The sequence below is a fragment of the Mchenga conophoros genome, linkage group LG7 (assembly GCF_057382185.1).
Source record: "Mchenga conophoros isolate Kocher_MC1m ecotype Shallow Benthic linkage group LG7, M_conophoros_male_GT1.1, whole genome shotgun sequence".
Lineage (NCBI taxonomy): Eukaryota > Metazoa > Chordata > Actinopteri > Cichliformes > Cichlidae > Mchenga > Mchenga conophoros.
In genome coordinates this window covers 31,117,955-31,132,962 of record NC_140532.1, presented here as the reverse complement: position 1 = coordinate 31,132,962, position 15,008 = coordinate 31,117,955, and the positions used below count along the sequence as shown (strand labels likewise).

Below are 15,008 nucleotides of genomic sequence, written 5' to 3'. Positions count from 1 at the left end.
ACAGATGTTGGTCAACTCAACACATTTACCTCACTGTATTTATATAAAATTGAATCTTGTTACACTTTCTTTTATAACATTTTTGCTTGTTACGAAGGAGTTCTGCAGGTTTGAGGATTTCAGCATGTCTCAGTCTTCTGCTTCTCTTGAATATCTCAATATACAGTAAATCAAAACTGGGAAACGTAATAGGGAACCATCTGATGTGCAAATTTCCCCAAATTTCTCAACATGAAACTGAAAAAATGTCCCTAAAGGCCACAACAGAGACAACACTCCCTTTACATTTCAATGGATTTGGTACTTTCATTATGTGAACAGAACACCCAAGGACACTATTGTAAAATGAGTGTGATGTGCTTTATCTCTGTCATAAGGCAATCTCCAAAATCCCAGCTGCAAGTGTCTAAAAAAAGAGAGAGAGAGAGAGAAGCAGCGGTTGAATGTTTCATCACTGGTATATTGACACAAACATCTGAACACAGCAGAACAAAGTGAAGCGTAATTAACACAAACCAATTTATAATAAATAGACACGAAGAGGTTGAACAAATCAGATTGTACATACACACATTTCAGTATATTAATAACAACAACTTTTATACATTTGTACAAAAATAGAATCATTAGAGACATCAAAAGCCTCTCTCAAGTTCAAAAAAATAAATATCTGCTTGACACTTGCCAACAGTATATTTGAGAGTCTCTGATTTGTCAAACACAAAACACGAACTCTAAAAGAAACATCTGTGAGCAGTAAATATTTCTGTCTGTCTTTGCAGTTACATGTTTTTCTGTCTGACAGCTGCAATCTGCAAACGTGATACAGATGCTGATTGGACAGTAAAGCCAGTGCAAAACAGAGTCTGAAATAGAAAGGGTCAATTAGCCTCATGGCTGCAAATGTGATAAAATATCAACCAGCACACTGCATAAACAACAACAGGATTGTTAGGTGAGTAAACAACTGTACGACTAGATTAAAAGCCCAGTCTGTTAACTTTTCACAATATAAATCTGAGGTGCACCCACATCCAAAACTTAGAAAATCCACAACAACGTGTACAGTTATCAATCAACAAGGTACCCTCACATGTAACACAAACTGTGGGCTGTATTCTTTGTATCTTGGAACCAGTTGTGATCTTTTAAATGTCTGTCATAAATCAGCTTTTAAAATCATACAAATTCAGTCAGGCAAAGTTTGGACCTTTGGGCCCACTAATGCCCACTAATCATCCTCAAGACCCCTCCAAACCCCCTAGGGTCCTCTGGAAAGCTATTAAAGACCTCAGGAAGTTTCACAAGGACTGAATTAACCTCTTTATGGACCTCACGGACCCCATCAGAGACCAGAATTTGAATATATACTCAGGGAAACTTGGCAAAATCATCAGTGATTCTCACGTACCTGTGCAATATTCTCAAGAATATTTATACAATTTTAAGGAAATCTGCCTGTCATTAAGAGCCTTCCCTCAAAGTCTACAGTCTAGTACCTTGCAAAATCCCATTAGGGCTCTCAGGATACCTGTTCTAGGAACTTATGAAGGCCCTGGTAGAGGCAAATACCTTGGGGAACTACAACCTATATCTAAGTCCACCAGAATTCATTCTAGTACCTGTACAACCCTTATAATGATCTCACCCCTCCAGCACCTCAGAGTTCTCCCAAAGGCATTATCAGTTTTGTCAAGGCCCTCAGAAATCCCATTAATGACACTGACTTCAGGACCTCAGAGCTGTCTGACCAAGGACAATTATTATCCTCAGACTTCTACCACTACAGACTTTTACAGTGTACTTAAGAAACCTACAAGGTCATTAAGGACATCTCAAAACTTTTCAAGTTCCAGTGTTTGTAGGATTTCTAGGTAAAGCTAAGCTCACCCAAGTATCTCTGGAAGCCCAGAAGGGAGACCAATATGGACCTCGGGATCTGCACCATCTGCAGAGGTTTTCCTATCCCTCCTTAAGGACCTCATTTCTGCAGAAACCTCAATCTTTAGATAAATATACATATGAAGAGCATTATTTTTCATACCTGAATATATCTGAGTGAATTTTCCTCCCTGTATGTTTTAATTACATTTAGAAATGTCCGTTTGACCTTGAATTGAATCTGAAATGTATTCACGAATGCTTTATTCCAGCATCCTCAGATGTATCGTTCTCTTTGTCAAAAAACCTTGGAGGCCCATTACAGCCAGGTGATAAAAGAGATTAAATTCTTTCTATGACAAAAATTTAAGAGTCAACAGAACATGTTTTCAGTCTAATTTTGTGGCACAAATCTATGAATATTTTTTATTTCCATCTATTTTTCCAGCATCAATGGGCTTCTATATAACCTGCTAACAAATGCACCAAATAAACTCACTTACATGAACCATTATTTTTTTTTATAAGATAAAAAGTAAATCAGTAACAACATCAGAATAATGAATATTAGTCAACACTAATTTTCTTGTTTCACAATAGTATGAATATAAAACAGATATGAAACAATTCCTTTTCCATAATAACAGTTCATCATCTGCAGAAAAGTAAACAAAGAGTCAAATACCTTAACTTTTAAAAAAAATAATTAAATTCTTCCAACACGGGATTGTTTTGCACGCGGTCACACAAAGTTAAATGTGAAAACAAAAAGATTTAAATGATTTGGATTCCCTTTGCAAAGTTATACACATTTAAACTTAAAACAAGTGCAGATCTTACTGTGCACTTCCTTTGTTTGTAACTCAAGAAAAATCCCAGCAGATTACTCTGACAATCTTTCAAAAGTATTCATGAACACCAAAACTTGCATGTTTATGTTTGTCCCTCTGGAGCCATTCATTTGCCTCTGGAACCATTAGCCTCTTGAATTTTCAAAACTGCCACCATTTTCCAAAATTGCTATTAATTCCAGCGTAGAAAAAAGCAATCTTTATGTGTCGAGAGTATAAAAGGTGGACATAGCGTTCACGTCTGAAGAATGAATCCAATGTGGAAAGACGTTCGAAATTCATCCTTTTTAACATCTACCAGGAAGCATCTGCTCTGGATGCAAAAACATATCCAGTCTGGCAGAAGTCTGAGGAAAAAGGATGTTTGAACTTGACCTCTCTAGACCCTAACCCTAACCCTTGCTGAATATATGAGCTCAGTCGCGGGTTTATCATCACTTTGAATAAATCCAAACATAAGTTAATTGTCTAAACTGTCTAAACTGGTCTTAAAGGAGGATTATTGAATAACAATCTGTAAGTCTTTAGCCAGGGTGTGCATGTGCACATACCGGTTTATGTGTGGTTTCATAGTCAGACCCACCCCATCGTCCGTCACATCTAGTTTCAAAACATTGAAGGCGGCAGTGAAATCTAGATGTGAAATCTTCCTCTAGAGGACTGAAAACAGGACCTCACAAACCAGTAGATGGTAAAAGATGAATACATACACCTTTTATCTTTTGAATTCCACATACTTGCCTTTGGGGAAGTCAAATTTACGCCTTTAAAGCTTCTTAAGAGCTACTTTGTTTCACATTTACAAAATTTTTTACAGTTTCAAACATAAAACACAGGTTAAACTGCAATTGAACTTTCATTAGGACAATGTAGCTAACACTGAAGAGACTGCTGAATATGATCCAAAGAAAGAGAGAGTTATATGTGTCAGACCTACAGGCGTCACATAAGCTGCACGTGCTGTGCAGGTTGAGAGATTATCCTTCTATAACCTTGATATGCATACTGCAAATGGTAGGCAGGTAGGGGTCAATCCAAGAAATCTAGTTGAAACAAAAGTACCTCAACAATTTATCCCCTGTTCACAAAAATTTTTGGAAAACAAAGTTGAGCTATGATACAAACAAAACTGAGGTGTAATTTAAGAGTGTAATTTTAAAGTGGACTTATATTTGGTCAAATGTGTATCTTTTTGTTTTTTTGCCACATTTCGTGGCCATCATGAATTTTCAAAGGCTAATGATTACCTGTGAACATTTTGGTACTGATGAAGTACTTCTCTGGGAAAAACATAACTTTAATGTAATTTCTTTCTCAAAACACTTTGAAAAACCTCCATCAACAAATGTGACTTTGTAGGCCAGACTGGAGCTTAAAGAGTGATTAACATAATCAGACTACATACCTTTGCTTTAAAAACAGAGCTGTTGAAGTTGAAAGATATTGTTTGTAAAGAAGCCGGTCTTTAGTTGCATTAACACACTGTTATGAAATTAAAGAGATTAAACTGATAATCAGATTACAAAGCAAAAAAAAACTAAATAATGCAGCACAGATCATGTTAAATGAAAATGATTAAAGAAAGTTTCTTCTGACCTTGAAAACAGATGTTTGTAAATTATGACAAGAAACCACAGTTACATTTCCTACTCTGTAAATAAAAGTAATCTGATTACATGAAAGAGTTTTTCATTTCATTTCGGTATTTTGATGCTATGATAAATCTTCTCAGCTCGCACTGTAAAAACAATATTTTTTAGATAATTTACTTCATCTGTAACATCTTAAATATGTTTTTAGTGTGAATAAAAAAAACAGAGGTGGAAGGTGTGATGTGTGAAAAATGTTGTGAGCGGTTCATAATAAATGTGGAAATCTGACAGTTTGTTCCACTTGTTAAACAAATGCATTGTGTGGAATCTGAACACTTTAAGTCTCAAATGTTGCCAGGTGTTCTTTAAGAAGTTGTCGTCCGTAATCCAAACCTTGTTTGCATTCTTCCATTTGCTTCCTTTCCAGTCTCCTCTGTAAAGCTCCGCCCCCTTTGGCTAGGTGACAGAGAGTTTCCGGGACTCTGAATGCCGTTAACATCCACCTATCCTTCTGGAGGCGTTGATGACATGAGCCGCTTACTCTCTGCTCGCTCCAACTGAAAGCACAAGCAAAATCTTAAAAGTAAATGGCCTCTTGGCATATTCTCGCGATGTCCCGCCTCCTCAGCAGCTGGAGTCCTCGCTGCCGGTGCCTCCTCCTCCGGCCTTGCTGGCAGCTGATGAGCTTACCGAAATCTGGCAGCCATTTGTGACGTGACTCATGACCTTCTGTTTCAGCTGAGCGACCTGTTCCCGTAGCATAGCGGCGGTGGAGGCCAGGTCCGAGTTCTGGCTCTTCAGGACTTTCACCTTCTCCTCCAGCCGTGAGATGCGCTCCAGCTTCCGCTTGCGACATTTAGATGCGGCAATCCGGTTGCGAAGTTTCTTGCGTTCTGCTTTGATTCGCTCCTGTGTCTCCAGGTCGATTGGCGAGAGCGACGGTGGCGAGGTGGGGTCCCCTGCAGGATGAGGGACCTCAGGGACAGTCTGCGGGGCATCCAGGCCTCGAGGGTGTGGCTGAGGTGCTCCACCTCCACCGTGGCCTGAGCCTCCACCATATGCCATCTGCCCTCCAGAGTATGGCATCTGGCCCGGGTTGTAGCTGCTCAGGTTGGTGTAGATGGGCATATCTCCGCCTGACATCAGATTCCTCTGGTAGGACGCCTGCAGGGAGACACTAGAGGATGAAGGCGGAGACATGGGCCCACCTCCAACCAGCTGGTTCTGCTTGTGAAGGTCTGCCAGCGCCTTGACAAAGCCATCAGCAAATCCTTCTTGCTCGTTGGTGGCCTGGTTGCGGTACATGAAGGGATTGGTGGAGTTTGGCACCGGGCTGGTGGTGACCAGCCCCTGGTTGGACTGAATGATCAGGTGCTCCAGATCTGGGGACGCCAGCTTTAGCAGGTTCATGTCTGCTGAGGATGCTGCAGAGGACGCTGCTGATGTCATCAAGGAGCTGTTGCTAGCCAGCCCCAGGATGTTGGGGTTCCCACCCCTCCCTCCTGCTCCACCACCACTGGGGAAGTGGTGACTTCCTGCCATTGACATGGCTTTCTTACTCATCAGCATCTTGTTTCCCGAGTAGCGCTCGTATTCGGCGATCTGGCTGAAGCCGGGCACAGCGGGGGAGTCATCGTGGTAGAAAGGAGTCTCCATCTTGGCCGTCATTGACAGAGAGGCGTCTCAGAAGAAATCTTCATAATCAGATTAACCTGAATATGAGAGCTGATTGAAACGTTCCACTGACGTCTGCGTCTGGAGGATGAAGGCAAGACGAAGAGAAGAAAAAGAGTTCCTGCAGGAGGAAGAAACATGTCTGTGAGAGGAAGAGGAGGACCAAAACAACAGGACAATCACTACCCCTCACCTCTCATTCTCCTGCTCTGTTTGTGGGTTCATTTCACCCTGAGCTAAGGCTGAAGGAACACAGCCACCTCTAATTTGACAATCATGCTCACCATCTTTTCTATTTCAGAAATGTATTTTCATGACATCAAATATGTGTCTGCATTCACGTCTTCATACTGTTTGTATCCTTGTTTGTTCCTGATTTTACAGACAACATGCCTCACTGCATTATGACTCAGTGATGTTCATCAGAAACAAAAACGTTTTAATAGCACTTGCATATCCAGCTCCAAACTTAACTACACCTTGTTCTGAAAATATGCTCAGTTGTATGGCCTCTAAACTTGACAGATTATTGCTTGTAAATATTTCATTTACAAAAAAATTGGATTAAAGCTTCTTTTCAGTTGTCTGTGCTATCAAAAAACCAAGAGGTTTAATTTACAAGCAAATTAAAGGCACACGGGTTTTCTAATTGTATGAATAATGAGAAATATGTTCTTCTTATTTTAGTCCTGATGATTATTTCCAAATACACCCTCCTGCACTGTAGCCAGTCGTCCTTGTTCTACTCTGCAGTCTCTGTGAGCTCAGCACATGAACCAGCTCTCCACCTGTTGCAGGTTCTGGTTAGGGTGATGCTTGAAGTCCCAGCAGAGCAGAACAAAGAAGCCATTGCCAGCTGCAGTCCAGGAGGGTGGAGTTGGAGTCCATCTAAACATGGGATGAGAAACTGAAAGAAATGAAAAACTGTCATATCAGCAACCCAACCAGTGTTTCCCACTAATGTGAGTTCTTCATAGTAACATCTCTAACTGATCAGCTAACCCTATAGCAATAATATGAGCTGCTAAAATTCTCTAAAAACCAAGAAAAAGTTCTCCTTTACAAGAGGCTACACTGGTGGATTCTTTATGAAAAGAAAGGAGCCCCACAATTCACAACACACAGTGTTCTACACTTTATACTTACAAGCTGCTGATATGTTTCTGACCTCCAACGACAGGCTGTTACACTTAGACCTAAATTCAATATGCTGCTGTAATAAAATCTGCTTCCTTGCAAGTTGTCGCTTTCTGAGAACAGCAAATATTTGTGAGTCTTAATAAAGGCAGTTGGTGCAGTGGGTCATCTCTCCTGGGAGACGGGGGAATATGAGTGGACAGGATGAGCAACTAATGTAACTATGACAAACATTTCCACTTTTAAAAGGCAACAAACGTCTACACTTGGAGGATGATCCTAAAGCAAATCCACCATGATCCTTGCATGGGTCTTCAGTAAGGCTGTTACGGTGTAAAAACTAGAGCTGGCTAAGTAAACGATACAGGATCCTGTCAAAAAACAGTTATTACAGAGTGTCTTACACATCCCTGATTATGTCGAGATTTCCCTCCAAAGGTGAGATTTACAGCTTGTTTAAACTTGTTCACTGGGCTGCTCCACTAGTGAAACCTTTATATGACGAGCACTGATGGCCTGATAGAAAGGAGCAGATGTACTCCTGAGAAGAAAGCTCAACGTTAACATGACCGTTGCTCACTGCAGGAATCCATCATGCTGTAAACATTACAGAGGAGTCTGTTTCAGGTATTTATTGAAGTCTCATTAAATGGACAAGCTGTCGCCTCGTTCTCTTTCAGCAGATTTGCAGACGTGGGTGAAAAAAATGACCGTACATGCGCTCAAGTTTGAAAATCCTGGGATTTCTTGGGCAATTTTTTCCAAACTATAATGTCTGATTGTGTGAAGTGATTTTAGTGAAACTTCACTTTTGAATTGATTGAATACTTTTGTAGTATGCAGTATTTTTTGTAGATGCTTTGTGTGAGCTATTCTACTTGCTGTTATAGGTTTTGTTTGACATTTTGGCTGCTGCTACAGTATTTTATCAACTTTTGGGAAAAATAAAGCATGTCTCATATCCTATGAGTTACTGACTCAGAGAGTCAATTCAGGTCAGTTCAAACTTTACCAGCATGTGTATGGTCGTGTATTTTTAAAGTTTCTATCTCTGCAGCAAGAGGAGCTGAAGCGACTACACGACAGTGAGCTAATTTACTCAGAATCTGACCGGTCTGAATGCCTGCAACAAGATCAGCTGCACTCACTCCTTGAATCGTCTTTGGATGATACACCCAGTCATACCAAAGCTTGGAAAATAACCATTTGTGTTCTAGGATATAAATGTCATAGATTTGAAGAAAACATTGCACAACCATTTTTTCCCAAACCACAACATTTTCTAAACCTAACTCATTAGCTTTGATAACAAGTGACTTCTTATCAGTAATTAATGATACATTAACGATCACCTAAACTGAGTGTAAAAATCAGTCATGGAATGACCCGACTTGTGGTCTCTGGTGTGAGCAGTGAAATGATTCATTCGACTGAAATTAGGGCTGTTCCTGACATTTAATTTGTGTTTTGTATCAGGAGGGAAACTAACACTAGGAAAACAATGAAAACTGGGCACATTCCAACAGAATGCGGTTAAACATCGGTCGTACAAATACTGCATGGGAATTTACGAACCATTTGAAATCATTATTCACCTCCCCCAATAATTACTGTTTTAAATGTCACTGAAGAGTGGGAAACTTTGTCTAATGTGTTACGCTGCTCACACGCAATGCTAAATTAATTTGCCGAGCGTTGCTAATGTCAGTATGGCTAGCACATGTGGCTCTCCGTCCTTGCATGCTTCCACGTGCCTTGTGGTTAATGTGGTTTTCATTTTGCTTCAGTTCTTATGTCAGCTTACTCTGACACCACTGATGTCCTGCAAACCCGATCTGGTTGGTGCGGATGCCAAACTTCGCACATTTACATCCTCTTGTCAGAAAAAGGAGGGCCCTCCGTCTGTCAGCGAAGGTCGGCTTTTATCAAAATAATTCACTTAACCAGCTGGCATTTCTGGCACTGACCAGCAAGAGCAGCAAATTTAAAAGTCAAATTTGTCAAATATGTATGTGGACACGATGAAACTGGACAGATAAGATTTAATTTCATTAGATTAGAGTTTGAGGCTATTTCATGAACTGTGTTTAGGGTTGCCAGGTTGGGTTGACAGATGGGTTAGATATATAGATTTCTTGGAGATGGTTTTGAAATAGGAGAGAAAGCTGGGGAATATGAGAGTGCTGGTGGGCATGGATAAACCCTCCAGAGATAATATCAAAGCACGTGTAAGCAGAGGACCATGGATTTATTTATTTATTTTGTTGACAGCAGTTTGAGAGCGTTTTTAGAATATTTTATATTAAATATTAGAGATAAGTGTTGCACCTGTCTGAATGGATTGAAGTCTTTGTATTTTAATGCTTCATTTCTTCTCTCTGTTTATCTGGCTTTACTGTGTGGGTAAAACAACAGTGTGTATTCTATATATAACAAGTGTTGTTGGAGCTTTACCCCTTTCAGTTCTTAACCTCTTCTCCGAGTCCAGAAAGACAGAAACCTCTAGTCTGTTTCCACAAAAGGGCAACACATGGGTCTGAAAATATTTTTTGCTGAAAAGGAAACACAGTGGTCGAGTTTGAGTTACACGGAGAGACAAATAACCAACACAGTGACAAGCGTCACTGTAATTCCTGAATCCTTTTCATGAATAAAAAAAAAGAAATTACAAAAACATCCCGTCTATCCTTTAACCTCAACAGTTCAGATGCAGTGTGTGTCATGTGGTGACGAAACTGACCACGAGGCGAGACGCTTGAGGAACTGATTCAGCTCAGGTCCACCGTCACCTCGACTCTTTGCTTCCTTATAATTTAATCAGAGCAGCATATTGAGAAATAAGAGAAAAAACCCTCAGAGTAAGAAACAGCAGTCAAGGTCATGCGTGAGGAAGATCTCCCCACAGGAGAGGAGTGAAAACGTCAGATAGAAGTTAGTGTGATAATCACGGGCTGCACACAGGTGATTATCTGAGCTCAGGTGACTAACAGCAGCCCAGCACGATGAGTCTGAAGCTTACAAAGACAAACAGGCTAATGTGACATTGATGCAACTCTTAAAGTTAAAACAAGGGACAACAGGCGTCACTTGATGCTTAAGCTAATGCAAAAACAGCTTAAACATCATGGCTCTGAACATACTGGAACTTCTAAGACTTTGAATTTTTATATTCTATTCTATCAGCTTTTAAAGTATGTCTGGTCTGAGATGTTGAACCAGTAAGAGCGATCTGGTAGGCTCACATGGATGCATATTGTTATGATTATTTAGTGTCTGTAGCATCATTGTCTCCAGACTTTTCAGTCTGGAGACAACACCTAAAACAAAGTTTTAAAATAAGTGGTAACTGTTTTATTTAACCCAGCCTATAATCTATTTCTCAATCTTGCTGAATAATGATCATATAAAACAAATTTTACGTTCATTATTAATACTGGTAGAAAACATGTGAAGATTATGTGTATGATTTGAACTTGGGTTTGCTCATTTCAGTTTAGTTTTTACTGTAAAAGTTTACTTTTTAAAATTTATTTTATTTATTTTAATTTATTTAATCAGTCTCAGTTTTAGTCTTTTTAATTCTTAATTTGTCTTAAATTATTTATTTTATGCAGGGTTTCTCTCAAGGTTTTAGCAAAGTCAGAATAGACATTACAGCCTGATCTCACGGCAACAAAACATGAAATGGTGACAAAAAAGCAACCTGTTTATTTGTGTTCATGGACACAAACGGTCACGTGTTTTCATGTCAGTCAGTCCACGTGATGAGAACTGGTGTTCAGGGAAAAACAAAGCAAACAGAAAGACGAGAAAATTCATGACCAGAAACAAATCAGTAGATTCGAGACTTTGATTATTTCACAAGCTGTTGGGTAATTACAGTAAAACAGCTTTGTGATGGCAGTTGAGAGTCAAATCTTTAAAAAAAAAAAAGGCTTGAAAGCATCATCGGGCAGCTTGTGAATCCACATTTTACCAAATTCACAAAAGCGAGAACTACAGATATGTTTTATTTTATTTCAGTTATCCAAAATCATCTCAGCAAAAATATTTTTCCAAATCTCCTTTTTATCTTTATTTCCATCAACAAGAGTGAAATTAGTTAGTTTTTAGATCAGTTTTAGCTTCCTTTACCTTCAACCTGCATAGGTGGAGTTTTTGTCCTTTATTAAAAAGGAACTTGCAAATGACCACAACAGTAGCCTGAAGGTGCTTTATATCATAAGGTAAAGACTACGTTAACTCACAGAATTAAAATAAAAATTAGAATAAAAATAAAAAAATGATTAAAAAGTAAAAAGCAAGCAGTTGGCGACAGTGGGAAAGATAAACTAATTTTTAACAGGAAGAAACCTCTGGGAGACCCAGGCTCAGGGAGGAACAGCCAACTGCTGTGATTGGTTGTGGATGAGGGGAAGACATATGAGACCAGACAGATGAAAACCATATTCAGGAAAACAAAAAACCACAGAGGAGCCAGAAAACTACAGATTATAAGATGTGACAGTTTTCACAAACTCATTTTGGTTTTCATTGCACAGCACGTAGTTTGAAACGATGACAGCCTAGTCCTGTCACATGTCATGTAACATTTGAGTGCTACGCCCACAAATACTTTTCCCTTTTTTAAACATTTTCAATCCACACAAAAACACTAAAACATTGTCAAGAGCTCACCAAAGCAACACATGCCATTGTAACCCTACCCAGATAGAAATGTTAGCTAGTCATAAGCCTTTTGTTTTTCAAAAGCTCTATTTTCAGTTCCTTTAAATCCTGTTTACATTTGGACAAAAGGAAAAAATACACAAGAAAGGTTATACAAAATGCCCATATATGTGTGGACAGGGCTTGAGAGGTCATGCTAGATTAGTCTGAAACTGTCTAAACATGAAGAGGTGGCACGAGAGTGCGACGGCCATCTTCTACATTTATGCCCCAAACTGTTAAGATTGCACTGCCCTTCACATCTAGCTCTGGGCTTCAAAGAGAGTCTGGCAACCATTCACAGCATAAATGGGTGGGGATGGATCTGACTGATAACATTATAAATCCCACCCTGAGAAAATATGTTCACAGCTCGTATGCCATGTGAACTTATTTTGTTTCACTTTTGAGCAAGTGGGCATCGTTTTTCGAGTTTTGCATCTCCAGCTCCAGTATGAACCCACCACTTATTCCACTGTACGAGCTGGGAAAGCACTGGAATACATCAGCATTTCCATGCTTCCTCCCACCTACAGACATTTAACTCCTTCTTCCAGCCCTCGCCTCAATGCTCCTAAACAAAGCAAGGCGCCTTCCCCACTGTCATCGTTAGTTAGAGAGCAGCGTTTAGAAATCTGGACATCCCACTTTCTTTTACAGACAAAGCAGATGTTTCTAGAGCAACGTCACCCACTTCCAAGGTGCATAAAGAAGAGCATTATTCTAAAAAGGTATAGAAATCAGCCAACCTTACACATTCATGTGCATATCTACCAGTAATCCTCGATGTGATTAGTTGTTTTCTGTACATGTCCTATTTAAAATGTTGGCTGTAATCTGTTTTATAGCTGACTGATGAGGTCAGAAATGTGTTGGTCAAACGGTAAAGTTCTTACTACTGCAAGTTAACTTCCTCCACAGAACTCCAGCTAACATTCGAATGTTTCTCAAAACTGGCAGGGAAGCTTTCAACAACACAACACAAACACAACTCTGACTGTCTTTAGTCCAAAAACAACACAACACTTGAGCTGGAAGTGAACGTCAGCTCGAAAACATTAGTTACGCCACTTTAACTGCAGAAACCAGCAGAAACAGTAGACCTGCTTAATGTCACAATTTAATGAACCACACTGAGAATAAGTAAGTCCAGCTTTAACAATGTGTCTTATTACATGTGATTAACCAACACAGTGGCACAAAGAGGTACAAAACCCAATATGTTTTCACTTTACAGACATTTCCATGCATGTGTAGTCATGCTGTTAAGACAAGATACAGGTCATTATTCCCAAAGGTCAGAAGATCCCTGTGTTACAGCAGCCGAAACATTAAACACAGCCTGCAGCAAGTAGAGTAGTTAAAAAACAGAACAAAACAAAACAAAACAAAAACACTATGACAAAACAAAATAGCTCCATGAGGTAAAAACAAAACAAAACAGAGGAGCTGTAAAACAGCAAAAAAAAAAAAGAAAAAAAAAGGAGCTCAAAAGATAAAAAATAAAAAACTTTGCAAATTAAAAAAAAAAAGTATAAGAGTATAATAAAATAAAATGGGTCTTTGCTCAAAAAAGGGTGTCTGGACCCCGGACCTCTCTTTGCATCTCAGAAACTCCCAATCACACCCAACACAGCAGTTTATTATTATTATTATTATTATTATTATTATTATTATTATTATTATTAATAATAATAATAATAATAATAATAATGTTATTTGTGGCCAATGAAAATCACTGCCCTCTGCTGGACACACGACTTCCTAAACGACCTCCAGTGCAGTGTTCTTCCTTATTTATCATCCAACATGTTCACATTTTCCACAAACTCTCCCAAATCCGATGGTAACGTAACTACTCAAACTTCATAACTACTTAACTATTTTAATTTTCTACCGCTTGTCACAGCTGCCTCCCCGCTTCTAATCCCAGCACTGTGCGGCGTGTTAGTCAAAAAGCTGATTTTTTTTAAACATAGAATAAAGAAATATGAAGTGCGCAACAGTTCATTAAACCAGCTGCAGCATTCAAACCCTGCTTACATGTTACAGTAGATGTGACAGTGATGAATATAAATCCCAGTAAGCAGTGAAACAGTCGTCATATCACACCGAAGCTCGTTAATAGGAAGGTCAAACACCTTCATCCTCCTCAATGCTGTGTAAGCTATAATTTATAATAACAGGTAGTTTTCAGTACCGACACTCTGATCAGTCCTCTCCTCTCAGGACTTCATCAGGTGAAGTTCCGTCAACTTCAGACCGGGTGAAACCAGCGCGAGGCATCATTAACACTACCATCATCATCCTCCCCCTCCTCATCACCGTCCTAACCGACCGCGGCTCGGTGTCTCATCTAAAAAAGTCCAGCATGACGAGGCTGGGAGGCGATGAGAGCGGGAATAATGTCTGATAAAGGCTGATACTCACAGAGAGACAGGGAGAGCTGCTGAACCATCCGAGAGCAGAGAGACTGACTCAGAGAGAGAGCGAGGAAGAGCGGCTGAAGTCTCTCTCCATCACAAAGTGACTCACTCTGACGCTTTCTGCTCCTTATCTCTCCAACGCGCCTCTAATGAGCGCCTTTATTTATACACTGACATACTTCACACGGGGAACATATATATGTGATATATATGAGCCGTGAAAGGTTGAAAGCCGTGCCTCACAGGTTGGTAAATTGATGGACCCCCGAAAAAGAACCCCCCACACCGACTCTTCCTCTAACGTCCGCTTGAGGATGACTCCCCCTGAATCAGTCCCTTACACTCCCTTACAACCTGATTCTGAGAGGGGTTTGGACTCCACTCTGACCTCACGCATGACCTTTCCTGGACGTAATTTAGCTTTTTTTTTTTTTATCCCCGACATTATCTCACACTTGTCACTTTTAATCTGTCATCTCACATATATAGGTGTACATGTTCACTTATACAAAATTTGATATTTTCTACTTTTGAAATACAAAAGAGGCTCAGCTGTGGAGGCTGGAGGGGTTGGTAGTGGAGTAAATTATTTGACCTTTTTGGTACATAAGAGACCCAAATTGTACAAGTCACAGATGTTTGTGCTTTATTTGATTCATGAATTCAGTTTGATGATTAATGATCCACAGTGTGGTGGCTTACAGGTACGCCTGATCCCGGGAGGAAATCAAACAAACTGA

At 39.7% G+C, this 15,008-nt stretch overlaps 1 protein-coding gene across 3 annotated transcripts; it reads right to left on the bottom strand.

The window, feature by feature from the left end:
* Window positions 1–439: 439 nt before the first annotated feature.
* Window positions 440–14,396, bottom strand: june (JunE proto-oncogene, AP-1 transcription factor subunit). Of its 3 annotated transcripts, none has more exons than XM_085278865.1 (2): window positions 14,273–14,396; window positions 440–6,119 (listed from the first exon to the last, which is right to left on the bottom strand). In XM_085278865.1, the coding sequence occupies exon 2, from the start codon at window positions 5,990–5,992 to the stop codon at window positions 4,949–4,951; it is 1,044 nt and encodes a 347-aa protein (XP_085134991.1). In that variant the 5' UTR covers window positions 5,993–6,119; window positions 14,273–14,396; the 3' UTR covers window positions 440–4,948. The 3 variants fall into 3 exon arrangements, with proteins under 3 accessions (XP_085134991.1, XP_085134993.1, XP_085134994.1); XM_085278867.1 differs by lacking the exon at window positions 14,273–14,396 and adding an exon at window positions 14,043–14,259; XM_085278868.1 differs by lacking the exon at window positions 14,273–14,396 and adding an exon at window positions 6,787–13,981.
* Window positions 14,397–15,008: the final 612 nt, after the last annotated feature.

Coding starts and splice junctions, on each gene's coding strand:
- june (XM_085278865.1), bottom strand. CDS start 5,992: ATGACGGCCAAGATGGAGACTCCTTTCTACCACGATGACTCCCCCGCT.